Source organism: Scylla paramamosain, chromosome 11 (genome assembly GCF_035594125.1).
Source record: "Scylla paramamosain isolate STU-SP2022 chromosome 11, ASM3559412v1, whole genome shotgun sequence".
Taxonomy (NCBI): Eukaryota; Metazoa; Arthropoda; class Malacostraca; order Decapoda; family Portunidae; genus Scylla; species Scylla paramamosain.
The window spans coordinates 7190001-7205000 of NC_087161.1; the positions used below are offsets into that span (position 1 = coordinate 7190001).

General features: G+C 41.5%; 1 protein-coding gene and 1 long non-coding RNA gene across 5 annotated transcripts in view; one reads left to right on the top strand and one right to left on the bottom strand.

The window, feature by feature from the left end:
* Window positions 1-15000, bottom strand: part of LOC135104902 (uncharacterized) — a 214062-nt gene that overhangs the window by 93721 nt on the left and 105341 nt on the right. The window lies entirely within an intron of this gene.
* LOC135104901 (chaoptin-like) overlaps window positions 1-15000 on the top strand; it is a 120467-nt gene that overhangs the window by 46694 nt on the left and 58773 nt on the right. For all 3 annotated transcript variants that reach the window (XM_064012645.1, XM_064012642.1, XM_064012643.1), the window contains one exon: window positions 830-1073. In XM_064012645.1, the coding sequence (XP_063868715.1) occupies window positions 830-1073 (244 nt within the window). The remainder of the gene's footprint in view (window positions 1-829; window positions 1074-15000) is intronic.

Here is a 15000-nt window from a genome sequence, read left to right on the forward strand (position 1 = left end):
AGAGAGAGAGAGAGAGAGAGAGAGAGAGAGAGAGAGAGAGATTAATTTTGTACAGTCGCGGTCACAAGTCAAGTAACATCCTCCATTTACCTCCACAGTGTTTACTTTTTTCCCCCAATCTCAAGTCTCCTGGTCTGCTGGTAATCTCTTTACAAGCCCAGACAACTTATAGACGCCCACCAGATCAGAGGATTTGAGACTGAGGGAAGAGATACTGAAGAGTGCAAGTGGGAGCAAAATGTTACTTGAGTTTTGTCCATGAGAAGAGACCAAGAGGGGACGAAAACACGAGGAAGAAGGGGACAAGGAAGAAATGGAGGAGGAAAATTTATTCACAAGCACACACACAAAATAATGAAAATAAATAAGAAAAACTACCGGACACTTTTCGTTTGTTTTACTCTACAAAAGTGTTTAGAAAAGTTTTAAGTTATTGGATAAATTGTTTAGAAGTGAGAGATGAACTGTGCACCTTCCTTGATAGTTAAAACCACGAAAAACAGATGAATTGTACATACGTAAAATTCGCGATTATACTCAAACATGAACTTCATACTCGAAACATGGCGATATTTGAGCTGCCTTCAACTTGTCTCCTTTACTCTTACGTCAGAAACTTATGTCACCGCTGGTACATCAACCTCTACACTAACTTATGAGTCACCCTTATTGCATCACCCTCTTCACAAACATCAATCACCCTTTAGGCATCAACTTCTACACGAACCTGTCAGTCACCCTTGGTACCTAACCCTGTACAGGAATATTAGTCACCCTTCATACATCACCCTCAGTAGCCCGCCTTTCACACAGCCTCTCTCTCTCACAGATGGCGCGGGCAGCGACGGCCGCCGCCGCTCCTCACCTGCTGACGTGGGTGTGGGCGGCGGCGTGGGCGGTGTGGGGCGTGCGCGGCTCCCCACAAATAGGGCCGTGCACGTTCAATCACCTGTGCACGTGTAGCTACTCGAGTGACGCGCCCACTGCCGCCTATACCTACACTTCCGCCCCACCGGCACCTGACCTCATCACCGAGCTCACCTGCGTCGGCGTCCCCTTCGCCAGGATCCCAGGTGAGTGTGGGAATAGGATACAGGGATGAGGGAATGAAGGAGAGGGACGGTAAGCAGTGAGGAAGTAGGGATAGGAGGAAAGATAATTTAATTGGTTGATTTTAAAGAAGTTGAGACGCCGCAACATCGTGGTCATATGGCACCAGTGCAAAATGTTAAAGCAACTAAAATGGTAAGTTAAAATGTTGATAACATTAACAAAATTGTGGTTAGAGTAAAAAGAAAAAAAAATGGGAAGGATGCCGCGGAGATTAATACGAAATACGTAGGAAGGAAGGAAAAAAATAGAAGGGATTGAAAGGGAGACAAGGAGGAGGAATAGAATGTAAGGAGGAGGGAAGGAAGAAGGGAGGAAGGTAGGAAGAGAGGAAGAAGGGATAGGAAGAAGGGATAGGAAGAGGGAAGATGAAGGATGTCGTGGAGAATAATGGGAGTCACGTAGGAAGGAAAGAGAAAACAGAAAAGAATTGCAAAGGAGATGAGAGGAGGAGGAATAAGGGAATGAAGAAGGGAGGAAGGAGGGATAGGATGATAAAAGATGAAGGATGTGGCGGAGGACAATAAGAGTTGCGTAGAAAAGAAAGACAAATTAGAAGGGATGGAAAGAGAAATGAAGGAGGAACGGAATGTAGGGGTGAGAGAATGAAGAAAAGAGGATGAATGTGTCTATGAAATGTGAATGTGTGTATGGAGAGCGAATGATTGCAGATAACAGTAACACAATATGTGCCAGCCTCCTGCACCCGCTGTGGATCATGATAGGCCTATTTTTCACCTCGTGCCTACCTGGTGTGGTTATATTTCTCGCGGACACCTTACCTCGTGAAATATTTATGTTTCCCACTGGATATTTATTTTTTTTCCGTCACTTTTTTCGGTATATATATATCATAGCACTGGGTTATGATAGGGACATGTAGACTGGACCTGTTCTGTTGTTGGTGGTGGTTTGTGTTAGGTTAGGTTTGGTTGTGCTAGGTTTCGTGCAGTTAGGCAGGGTTGGTTAGGATGGGTTGGGTGAAGTTGTTAGATTGGTTTGATTTGGGTTGGGTTGGGTTTGGTTAAGCTAGGTTAGATTAGGTTGGGTGAGACTGGATTAGACTGGCTCAGGTTAGGTTAGTTTAGGTTGGGTGAGGTTGGGTTGAGCTGGATGAAGATGGATTGGGTTAGGTTGATTTGGGTTGGATTTGGTTTGGTTTGGTTTGGTTAAGTTAGGTTACGTTGGGTGAGACTAGGTTAGACTGGGATAGGTTAGGTTAGGTTAGGTTAGATTAGGTTAAGTTGGGTTGGCTTAAATTAGGTTAGGTTAGGTTGGGTTAGGATAGGTTGAGTTAAATTAGACTGGCTTAAATTTGGCTTGGGTTAAGTTACATTAAGTTAGATTACGTTACGTTTAGTTAATCGTAGAAAAAAAAAAAAGAAAAAGGCTGAAGGTTGTTAGGTTAAGTTACATTAGGTTACATTAGATCAGATTAGGTTAGGTTAAATTAATTTAAGTTAGGTTAGAGGTTATGTTATGAGAGCTTATGTTCTATTAGATTAGGTTAGATGATTTTACGTTAGGTTAGGTTAGGTTACGTTAGGTTAGGTTAATCGTAACACAAACAAGGAAACATGGAAACACCCTGCCAGAGATGTCCAGGGCGGGTAAACATGTCCGGAGGGGAATAAGTCAAGGGGAATAAAATGTCCAGAGGGGAAAATGCTCAGGTGGGAAAATGTCTACTACTCTCCTCTCCCTCTTCCTCCCCTCCATCTATCCCCTTGTGTCCTCTGCCCAGGTAAAGAAAAAGCACTCACCACCTCCCCTCATCTCCCAGTTTCTACAGGTATATATTTCTCGCCACGTCCCCTTTTGCCTCACTTTTGTAGTTTAAGATTCTCTCTCTCTCTCTCTCTCTCTCTCTCTCTCTCTCTCTCTCTCTCTCTCTCTCTCTCTCGTCTTCCTCCTCCCTACCTACCTTCCTTCATTCCCTGCTTCTCTTTTAAAGGTATATTCTCCTCTTTCTCTTCTCCCGTTTCGTCTCTCCTTTCATTCCATTATTCTCCTTCTCTGTTTCTCTATAAGTATGTGGTTTTGTTGCCTGTGTCTGTATGTCTGTGTGTCTATCTTCGTCTCTCTCTCTCTCTCTCTCTCTCTCTCTCTCTCTCTCTCTCTCTCTCTCTCTCTCTCTCTCTCTCTCTCTCTCTCTCTACTACTACTACTACTACTACTACTACTACTACTACTACTACTACTAACTACTACTACAACTACTACCCCTAATTCCGCATCCTTCTCTCCTTTCCTTCCAGCCATTTATTCTCTTCCTCGCTTCCTCAACTCTCCCACCTCCAAACCGCCCCCCCTCTCTCTCTCTCTCTCTCTCTCTCTCTCTCTCTCTCTCTCTCTCTCTCTCTCTCTCTCTCTCTCTCTCTCTCTCTCTCTCTCTCTCTCTCTCTCTCTCTCTCTCTCTCCGGCCACCTCGCCCTTCCTGCTCTCGCCTCCACCACCACGTTACGAAAACACCATCACGAGTACCACAGGCGGAGGTTCTTAAAAAGGAGCAGTGTAAAAATAGGGTTCACTTGTGGAGAGAGAAAAAAAAAGACGCGAATAGAAAAGAAGAAAAAAAAATGAAAAAAAGTGAGTTCTTGCAGAAAATAAAAGAAAATGGAAGGAAAACGGAAGATGTTTGTGTGTTGGGGAAAGGGAAATAAGTGGGCAATGGTGTTTTGATTAGAGGGAAAATAATTGAAATATAACGAGTTCCTGGAAAAAAAATAAAAAAAAAAATAAAGGGGGAATACAAGAGATGCCGGGGGAGGAAATAAGTGAGCAAAGGTTTGACAAGGGGAAAATAATTGATTGACTGATTAACTGATTGTTTGATCGGGAATATAATGAGTTCCTGCAGAATAAAACAAAAAAAAAGAGAAGAAAATGGAAGGAAAATACAAAACATGTAGGAAAAAATAAATAAATGAGAAATTATGTTTTCATAGAGGAAAAGAACTGATTTAATTGACTGACTGTTTGACTGATAAGAAATAAAACATGGTTCTGCGGAAACTGAAGGGAAACACAAGTAATAAGCCTTCTTGCATAAAAGAAGGAACAGAAACATAAGTGATGAGGAAAAATAAGCAGAAAATGGTTGTTGTAAGGGAAAAAATATTGATGGAATGATTCATTTTAAGGCGCCACAACAACGTAATCATATGACACCACACATAAAAACAAACAAATAATAAAAACAAAGAGAATAAATAAATAAAACAAACGCACTTACTTATATAAACCAGCAATGAAATTTGAAAAGAAAAAAATCAACAGACAGACTGACTACACCAAATATACAAATAAACAAAAACAAATCTACCTAAAACAACAACACTCTACTATCTAAACCAACATATCTATTTAAGTAACCATCTGAAACCATCTGAGACTATCTAAAACTATCCATCTAAAACAACGTCCTTTATCATAATTGCCAAAAAAAAAAAAAGATGGAACAAGACAGAAAGAAACGTGACGGAAACAATATAAGAAATCAAATTACATAATAAAACAGTTATTACACCCCGGGAAGCAGACCAGCCGAGTGGAAAAGTGGAAAAAAATAAGGTTTGGGGGATAAAAAAATATATATAAAATTGGGATGGAGGGGAAAAAAAAACACAGGAAGACTGAGAGAAAGAAGGAAAATAGTTGGTTCTTGATGAGGGTAAAGGGAAAAAAATATAAGAGGGAAAAAATCTCTATGAAGGGAAAAAAAATACATATAGATTTCTTGGCTGGAAAAGGAATAACGTGTTTGGGTGAAAAAAAGGAAGAGTTGGGGGGAACGAGTGGAAAATGATGGGTAAGGGAAAAAAAAAAAAAAAAAAAAAAAATATATATATATATATATATATATATATATATATATATATATATATATATATATATATATATATATATATATATATATATATATATATATATATATATATATAGTGAGATGTGTGGGAGGAATGAAGGAGGAAGAAAAAAAAAGTGAATTAAAAAAAAATCTGGAACCTCAATAGAAGAAATCATTTGAAATCGTAAAAGAAAGTAATAAAAACAATAAATTCGGTAATAGTTTGAATGAAGAGGCAATGATCAGGAAAAAAAGAAATAAAAAAATAAAATAAAAAATAGACGCGTATGACATATTTTTGTATTTAATTATTTTATTGATCTATTTATTGAATCATTATGTCTTAATTATTTAGCTTTATGTACTTACTTGTTAATTCACTTACTTGTTTTTTTCTTTTGTATTTTTGCTTTGGCTTTACTTTATCTATACAACTGGGACTTATTACAGCCAGGTAACTTTACGGCGGAATTAAGGTTGCGTGGGACTTTACCTGTGGAGAGAGAGAGAGAGAGAGAGAGAGAGAGAGAGAGAGAGAGAGAGAGAGAGAGAGAGAGAGAGAGAGAGAGAGAGAGAGAGAGAGAGAGAGAGAGAGAGAGACTGGCATTTTACGTGGAAAGGGAGGCTGAAGTCACTTTACTGGGAGATTAAGGTGGTGGATTTTACGGGGGCGTTAAGGCACCGGTACTTTACGTGGATTATACAAGTGGCATTTCACGTGAGTGGGAGAGGAAGGGAAGAGTGGTGAAGCTTTACGGGAGAGAGGAAAGAAAAAGGAAAGTATTAGTGAGAGTAGTGGTACTTTACTGGGTTTGAGATACTAGGTGCTTTACGTGGACAGATGGCAGGACTTGATGTGGTAAGGGGTGGCGGGGAGAAGATGAGTTGGTGGCACTGTTGGTGAGATAGGAAGGTAGTGATGTCAGTTTAAGTGGGCAGATGGCAGGACTTGATGTGGTAAGGGGTGGCGGGAAGAAGATGAGATGGTGGCACTGTATATGGCATTAAGGTAGATGATGTCACTTTACGGGGGGAAAAATAAAGTAACAAAAACCAGAAAGTACTTTACGTGGGCTGAATGAAGAAGTTTAGCTACAGTACACTTTACGCGAAGGAGGAAGATTAAGGAGGTGGCATTTTACTTGGGCATTGCGGAAGGCAGCTGCACTTTAAGGCGGGGAGAAGGAGGAGGAGGAGGAGGATAAGGCAGGAGCTCTTAACGTGGATCAGATAGCGCCAATTTACGTGAAGGGGGAAAAGGAAAAAAAACAAACAAAAAAAAACACACCAAAGTACTTTCCTTTGGTAGAAGAGTGGTACTGGATAGGAGAGATGATTGGCGCAAACTTTGGCAGGAGGAGGAGGAGGAGGAGGAGGAGGAGGAGGAGGAGGAGAAAGTACCAAGGTGTGTCTGGAGTCCTAATTAGCAAGGCAGGTGTTGGCGGGGCTTTGATGAGCGCAGCTGGCCAGGTGGGTCGGTGCCAGGAGGAGGCGGGTGAAAAGGTAGAGTGGGAGGAGAGACGGACAGGTGACAGTAGAAGTAGAAAGATAAGAGAATAATAGACTGATAATAAAGAATGATGGAATGTAACGGACGGAAAGAGGATGAAGCAAAATAGGTAGATAAATGGAGAGATAAACTGGTAATGTAGGAGAGAGAGAGAGAGAGAGAGAGAGAGAGAGAGAGAGAGAGAGAGAGAGAGAGAGAGAGAGAGAGAGAGAGAGAGAGAGAGAGAGAGAGAGAGAGAGAGAGAATAATAATAGATAACAATAACAGAATATAAGAAAAAACTGCAAAATAAGATGGATAAAAGGAAGACAATACAACAATGGCAAGGATGCGAGAAAGACAGATAGGAGGAAAGGAAGGAGAGTAAGAGGGAAAGAGAGACAATGAGAGAGGAGGGAAAAGGTGAGTGAATAGGTGAAGGCGAGGCGTACAATCGTATTTACACTGTACTCTATCCCAGTGGCTCTTGTCACTGTATTTTTGCCGCTAGAGGACAGCAGAACACGGTAACGCCGCCGCTGACTGATGTTCACCCGCTGATTGCTCGACGTATTCTACGAGTAGTCCTGTTTTGAAAGCGCGCGCGGCAAATTTACTTTATTCCCGCCTAAACCATTATTCAATTATAAGATAAGACCATTTTTATTTAGTTAATCCGGTGCCTTGTAATTAAGTAAGCGGTTCTGGTGGAGATACAAGGTTAGTTTGCGGCACGTTGCTACAAAAGGCTGGAACACGCGGAGGAATGAGTGAGGGAGAGGGAAGCGTCGGTCAGAGTTAGTGTTTTCGTGTTTTCGCGTCCTCTGGTGTGGGAGGAAAGTACTGTGACAGTGTTAGTGAAACAGTGCGTGGTGCAATAAATAAATGAATAGATAGGTTAGATAGGAGGCAGTAGACACCTGCCGAAACGATAATTACTCCCAGTGAGGTCTAAAGCACTGTTCAGGGGGTGCTGTGAACTTATCATTAAACCCAGCTGTGACCTCACTGAACGTTTCCCTTTGTGTCTCACAACACAAGGGGGTAGTCACAGCCTGCCCTCTAAAGACAACTCTCTTCCTCCACACAAAACTACAAGCACCTAATAACACACACACCCTTCACTCAAAAAATTTTAAAATCATGGCGACTCCTACACCAGCCTCGGAGTCCCCATCTGGGGAGGGGACCATAAATGTCCCCAGGTCAGACTGCCTTTCCGTCGACGACCGTAAGTGTCTTGACACCCCCTCAACTTTTTCTTCATTAACTTCTGCAACATTCGCGGTCTAAGATCTAATTTTCAATCTGTAGAACACCACCTCTCCTCTTCTAAACCTCATCTTCTTTTCCTCACTGAAACTCAGGTGTCTGAGGCAACTGACAGTAGCCCCTTTTCTGTTCCCTCCTACTTTCTCTATCCTCATTTTCGATCCAAAGCTGGATGCTGCGTTTATGTGCGCAATGACTTAACCTGCTCTCGTGCCCACGCTCTTGAATCTTCCGAGTTTTCCACCATCTGGCTTCGACTACAGAGTCATTCTCACACTAAATTTATCTGTGCTGTATACCTCTCTCCTAACTCCTCTGACTATAAGAAATTCTTTGACTACTTAACTTCCAAAGTGGAGCACATTCTGACCCTCTTCCCTTTTGCAGAGATCTCCATTCTTGGAGACTTCAATGTTCACCACCAGCTTTGGCTTTCCTCTCCCTTCACTGACCATCCTGGTGAACTAGCCTACAACTTTGCTATCCTCCATGACCTAGAGCAATTGGTGCAACACCCTACTCGTATTCCTGACCGTCTTGGAGATACGCCCAACATTCTTGACCTTTTCCTGACCTCTAATCCTTCTGCTTATGCTGTCACCCTTTCTTCTCCGTTGGGCTCCTCCGATCACAATCTCATATCTTTATCTTGTCCTATCACTCCAATCCCTCCTCAGGATCCCCCTAAGCGAAGGTGCCTCTGGCGTTTTGCCTCTGCTAGTTGGGGGGACCTGAGGCGGTATTTTGCTGATTTTCCTTGGAATGACTACTGCTTCCGTGTCAGAGACCCGTCTTTGTGTGCTGAGCGCATAACAGAGGTGATAGTGTCTGGCATGGAGGCGTACATTCCTCACTCTTTTTCTCGTCCTAAACCTTCTAAACCTTGGTTTAACACAGCTTGTTCTCGTGCTATACATGATAGAGAGGTGGCCCACAAAAGGTACTTAAGCCTTCCTTCACCAGAATCTCATGCACTTTATATTTCTGCCCGGAACCATGCCAAGTCTGTTCTCCAACTAGCCAAAAACTCCTTCATTAACAGAAAATGTCAAAACCTTTCAAGATCTAACTCCCTCGTGATTTCTGGCATCTAGCCAAAAATATCTCCAATAACTTTGCTTCTTCTTCTTTCCCTCCTCTACTTCAACCAGATGGCACCACTGCTATCACATCTATTTCTAAAGCTGAACTCTTTGCTCAAACCTTTGCTAAAAACTCTACCTTGGACGATTCTGGGCTTGTTCCTCCTCTCCTCCACCCTCTGACTACTTCATGCCTCGTATTAAAATTCTTCGTAATGATGTTTTCCATGCCCTCGCTGGCCTAAACCCTCAGAAGGCTTATGGACCTGATGGGGTCCCTCCTATTGTTCTCCGAAACTGTGCCTCCGTGCTTGCACCTTGCCTAGTCAAACTCTTTCAGCTCTGTCTGTCAACATCTACCTTTCCTTCTTGCTGGAAGTTTGCCTACATTCAACCTGTTCCTAAAAAGGGTGACCGCTCTAATCCCTCAAACTACCGTCCTATTGCTTTAATTTCCTGCTTATCTAAAGTTTTTGAATCTATCCTCAACAGGAAGATTCTTAAACATCTATCACTTCACAACCTTCTATCTGATCGCCAGTATGGGTTCCGTCAAGGACGCTCTACTGGTGATCTTCTGGCTTTCCTTACTGAGTCTTGGTCATCCTCTTTTAGAGACTTTGGTGAAACTTTTGCTGTTGCCTTGGACATATCAAAAGCCTTTGATAGAGTCTGGCACAAAGCTTTGATTTCCAAACTACCCTCCTACGATTTCTATCCTTCTCTCTGTAACTTCATCTCAAGTTTCCTTTCTGACCGTTCTATTGCTGCTGTGGTAGACGGTCACTGTTCTTCTCCTAAATCTATTAACTGTGGTGTTCCTCAGGGTTCTGTCCTGTCACCCACTCTCTTCTTATTATTCATTAATGATCTTCTAAACCAAACTTCTTGTCCTATCCACTCCTATGCTGATGATACCACCCTGCACTTTTCCACGTCTTTTCATAGACGTCCAACCCTTCAGGAGGTAAACATATCACGCAGGGAAGCCACAGAACGCCTGACTTCTGATCTTTCTAAAATTTCTGATTGGGGCAGAGCAAACTTGGTATTGTTCAATGCCTCAAAAACTCAATTCCTCCATCTATCAACTCGACACAATCTTCCAGACAACTATCCCCTCTTCTTCAATGACACTCAACTGTCCCCCTCTTCTACACTGAACATCCTCGGTCTGTCCTTTACTTATAATCTGAACTGGAAACTTCACATCTCATCTCTAGCTAAAACGGCTTCTATGAAGTTAGGTGTTCTGAGACGTCTCCGCCAGTTTTTCTCACCCCCCAGCTGCTAACTCTGTACAAGGGCCTTATCCGTCCATGTATGGAGTATGCTTCACATGTCTGGGGGGGTTCCACTCATACTGCTGTTCTAGACAGGGTGGAATCAAAAGCTTTTCGTCTCATCAACTCCTCTCCTCTAACTGACTGTCTTCAGCCTCTCTCTCACCGCCGCAATGTTGCATCTCTTGCTGTCTTCTACCGCTATTTTCATGCTAACTGCTCTTCTGATCTTGCTAACTGCATGCCTCCCCTCCTTCCGCGGCCTCGCTGCACAAGACTTTCTTCTTTCTCTCACTCCTATTCTGTCCACCTCTCTAACGCAAGAGTTAACCAGTATTCTCAATCATTCATCCCTTTCTCTGGTAAACTCTGGAACTCCTTGCCTGCTTCTGTATTTCCACCTTCCTATGACTTGAATTCCTTCAAGAGGGAGGTTTCAAGACACTTATCCACCAATTTTTGACCACTGCTTTGACCCTTTTAGGGACTGGCATTTCAGTGGGCATTTTTTTTATTAGATTTTTGTTGCCCTTGGCCAGTATCCTTCCTACATAAAAAAAAAAAAAAAAAAAAAAAAAAATAAAATAAATAGATAAATAAGTAGGTAAATAACAATGTGCATCTTTACATACTCAACTTTTTTTTTTTTTCATCCTCTCCTTTCTCTTTTTTTCTAACTTCCCCACTGCTGTCCTTCGTTCCTTCTTATTTTTTTTCCTCCACTTTCCCCTATCACACTATATTAATCATCTCTCTCTCTCTCTCTCTCTCTCTCTCTCTCTCTCTCTCTCTCTCTCTCTCTCTCTCTCTCTCTCTCTCTCTCTCTCTCTCTCTCTCTCTCTCATAACACCTCTATGAAACTTCATAATCCTTTCTTTTATTTTATGTCAATTACGTAAATGTAGACCAACCAACGAAACAAACAAAAAAAAAGAAGAAAAATAAAATTTAACTACCTATTTTACTATCCCCGAAAAAAAGCCCATGAACAAATAGAATAAGAAAAAATAAAGACAAATTTAGCTACAAAGACACTCCAATACACTTTCCCTAAGCAGCTTAAGTCACAGGAAAGGAGAGGAAGAAAGAAACATAAGCAGAGAAGCAGAGAAGTAAAGAGTAAACAAGGAAATGAAAACGAAAGGAAGGAAGGGGAAGGGAAGAGAGGAACTGAGATAGGAGACAGAAAATATAAGAACTGGGATTAAAGGTAATATAATGGAAGGAAGCTTAATTAACCCTTTCACTGCTTTCTGAAACATATTTCCTTAATCAATAACAACTCTAAGACATCTTTACTCGGTCTACAGCCACCTCCAAACATTGCGCTGGCTATAAATTACAAAACACATTTTTCATCCCCTTCTTTTTTTGAAAATGCTTATAAAAATTCCATATATTACTTTTAATGCTGTAGATTGTTGCCTATTGCAGTAAAAGGGTTTAAAGTCACAGGAGAGGAGTGGAAACAGAAACAGAAGCAGCCAGAAACACACCAAGAGAGGCAGGATGAAGAGATGTCGTGCTGGAGACGAGGAGAGTAAGGGCAGGCCAAAAACACACACAGTCTGGAGCAAGAGGTAGGAGTATTTGCTGGTACACGCAAAACTGTACAGCCAACTCATGCTGCCTGACCCTCTGTGCCACCAACTCGAAAAAAAACATCGTGGAAACTTGGGCACGGGGGAAGGGAAGGGAAGGGAAGTGAAGGGAAGGGAAGGGAAGGGTAGGGAAGGGTAGGGAAGGGAACGGAAATGAGCAGAAGGGAAAGGGGTAGGGGAAAGAAAGGGAAGGGAAGGGAAGGGAAGGGATGGGAAGGGATGGGATGGGAAAGGAAGGGAAGGAAGGAGAAAGGAAGGGAAGGAAGGGAAGAGAAAGGAAAGGAGGAGGAAGAGAAGAGAAGAGAAGAGAAGAGAAGAGAAGAGAAGAGAAGAGAAGAGAAGAACTGAGAAGGGAAGAGATAAGATGGGAAGAAAAGAAAAAATAAAAGAAGAAAAGTACAGAACAGAGAAAAGAGAACAAAAGAAAAGAGAAGAGAAGAGAAGAGAAGAGAAGAGAAGAGAAGGGAAGAGAAGAGAAGAAAAGAGAAGAGAAGAAAAGCAAGGAGAAGGGCAGAGAAGATAAGAGAAGAGTAATGAAGGGAAGGAAAAGAAAGGAAGGACGAAAAGGGAAGGGAGAAAAGTTTTATCATAGGGGAGAAAAAATTAAAAAAAAGTTGGTAGAGGGAATAGAATTTGAAAAGAACAGGAATACAGTATAAAGAAAAACAATGGAAGGAAAGGAAAAACAAGAAAAAAGTGTAAAACGAGAGAACGATAGATATGAAAAGCAAATAAGGAAAGAAAAAGAAAGCAGATGTAAAAGGAGAGGATAGGTATAGAAAGTAGGTTGCGTGAAGGAAAGGGAAGAGAAGAGAAGGGGAAACAGGGAAGGGGCAAAGAAGTATATGACGGGGAAGTAAGAGAAGAAAAAGGAAAGAAGAAAAATGTAAAAAAAGGGAGAGTAGATATAGGATAGATGGATGGCGTGAAAGGAATAGAAGAAAGGGGAAGGGGAAACAATGGAGAGAGAGAGAGAGAGAGAGAGAGAGAGAGAGAGAGAGAGAGAGAGAGAGAGAGAGAGAGAGAGAGAGAGAGAGAGAGATACGTGGCAAGGTACAGTAACAGTTTTGGTGCATACACTGAACTCCGTAACCTTTACACACACACACACACACACACACACACACACACTAAGGCAGATATCGTACGTAAAAGATATAGAAAAAAGACAGAGAGAAAGAGAGAGAGACGTATTCTAAAGTGGGTAGCTTTAATACGTTCGCTCATGTGTGTGTGTGTGTGTGTGTGTGTGTGTGTGTGTGTGTGTGTGTGTGTGTGTGTGTGTGTGTGTGTGTGTGTGTGTGTGTGTGTGAGAGAGAGAGAGAGAGAGAGAGAGAGAGAGAGAGAGAGAGAGAGAGAGAGAGAGAGAGAGAGAGAGAGAGAGAGAGAGAGAGAGAGAGAGAGAGAATTATAAATGCTACATGAATTTTTTTCAAACCTCAATACATTTGTAAGACTCCACTGTGTAAATAATTCCCTGTGTTTTTCTTTCATTCCATTTACTTGTCTGTCTGCCTGCCTGTTTGCTTACCTGTCGGACTGTCTGTTTACCTGTCTGGCTGTCTTTCTATCTGTCTGACTGTCTACCTGTTTATTTGTTTACCTGGCCATCTGTTTATCTATCTGTTTGTATATCTATCTCGGTTTGACTGCCTACCTGCCTGTGTATTTATATATCTATCTGTCTATTAATATGCCTACCTGTCTGTCTATCTGTCTGTGTTTCTCGGTTTGTCTACCTGTCTGTCTGTTTATCTATCAATTTGCCTACCTGTCTGTATATCTATCTCGGTTTGACTGCCTACCTGCCTGTGTATTTATATATCTATCTGTCTATTAATATGCCTACCTGTCTGTCTATCTGTCTGTGTTTCTCGGTTTGTCTACCTGTCTGTCTGTTTATCTATCAATTTGCCTACCTGTCTGTTTTTCTATCTGTCTGTTTGGCCATCTGTCTGACTGCCTCTTCGTGTGTCTGTATATTCGTCTACATATCTCTCTAAGTCTGTTTATGAGTCTGTGCACACCTTCTTATCTTTCTGCCTTCTATAACTGAATCTTTGTACCTGTAGTCTACACACCTATTCATTTATTTAACTACCTGTCTAGTGATTTGTCAATACAGCTATTTGTAAGCTTTCTATGACTGGTTTTATTTATTTATCTATCTATCTGTCTATGTATCACTTCACTTACTGTCCTTTCCGTCTACTGTTCGTCTATCTAATTATCTATTTATCAGTCTTATTAATTTATCTTTTTTTCTCATTATATATTCTTCGTTTTGTTGACTTATCATTAATCTATTCACCTGTTATGTCTCTCTATCTACTAATTAATCAGTATATCTATCTATTTCTATCTTTCTATCTGTCTGTCTATTAGCCAATCTGTCTAGCTATCTGTCTACCATCAACCTATCTACCTACCTAGCAACCTATCTATATATCTATCTGTCTATCACTCTATCTATTTATCTATCTATATGTCTATCAGTCTATTTATCTATCAGTCTACTTTCCTATCTATCCACTTATTTCACTTTATACTTATTTTTCCATCTCTCCACCTATTCATCTTTCTGCATTAATTTTCATCCCTTCCTTCCCCACATTTTTTACATCACTCTATACATCCATCCATTAGTCATTTTTATTCCTCCATACGTCCATCTCCTACCTCTCTCTCTCTCTCTCTCTCTCTCTCTCTCTCTCTCTCTCTCTCTCTCTCTCTCTCTCTCTCTCTCTCTCTCTCTCTCTCTCTTTATCATTTTATCCCTCTAATTCCTCCTATTTATATACTCATTTTCCCCATTCTCATTCATTTCCCTGCTGCCTCTCCTCCCCTCCTTTCCCTCCTTCCTCTATGTGTAATATTTTCACTCCGGCGGCTCCATAAACATAGATTATTTCCCTTTAGAATCAGTTTATAGACTTGCTAATGGAAAGCGAAGGAAGGAAGGAAGGAAAGGAAGGAAGGAAACTGGGTGTGCGTATGTGCAAGAGGAGGAGGAAGAGGGAGAAGAAGGACAGTGAGAAAGAGGGTGTTAAGATAATAAGGAAGAGTGTTAAAGGGAAGGGAACAGAAGAAAAGGAAGAGAAGAATTTACGAAAGGGAAGGAAAGAGAGAAAACAGAATGGGGAAGAGAAGGGCAGTAAAGGAAGAGGAGAAGAAAAGGAAAAAGAAGTGATGGGGAAGGGAAGGGAAGGGAAGGGAAGGGAAGGGAAGGGAAGAGAAAGGAAGGGAAGAGAAGAGAAGAGAAGAGAAGAAAAGAGAGGAGAAGGGAAGGGAAGGGAAGGGAAGGGAAAGGAAG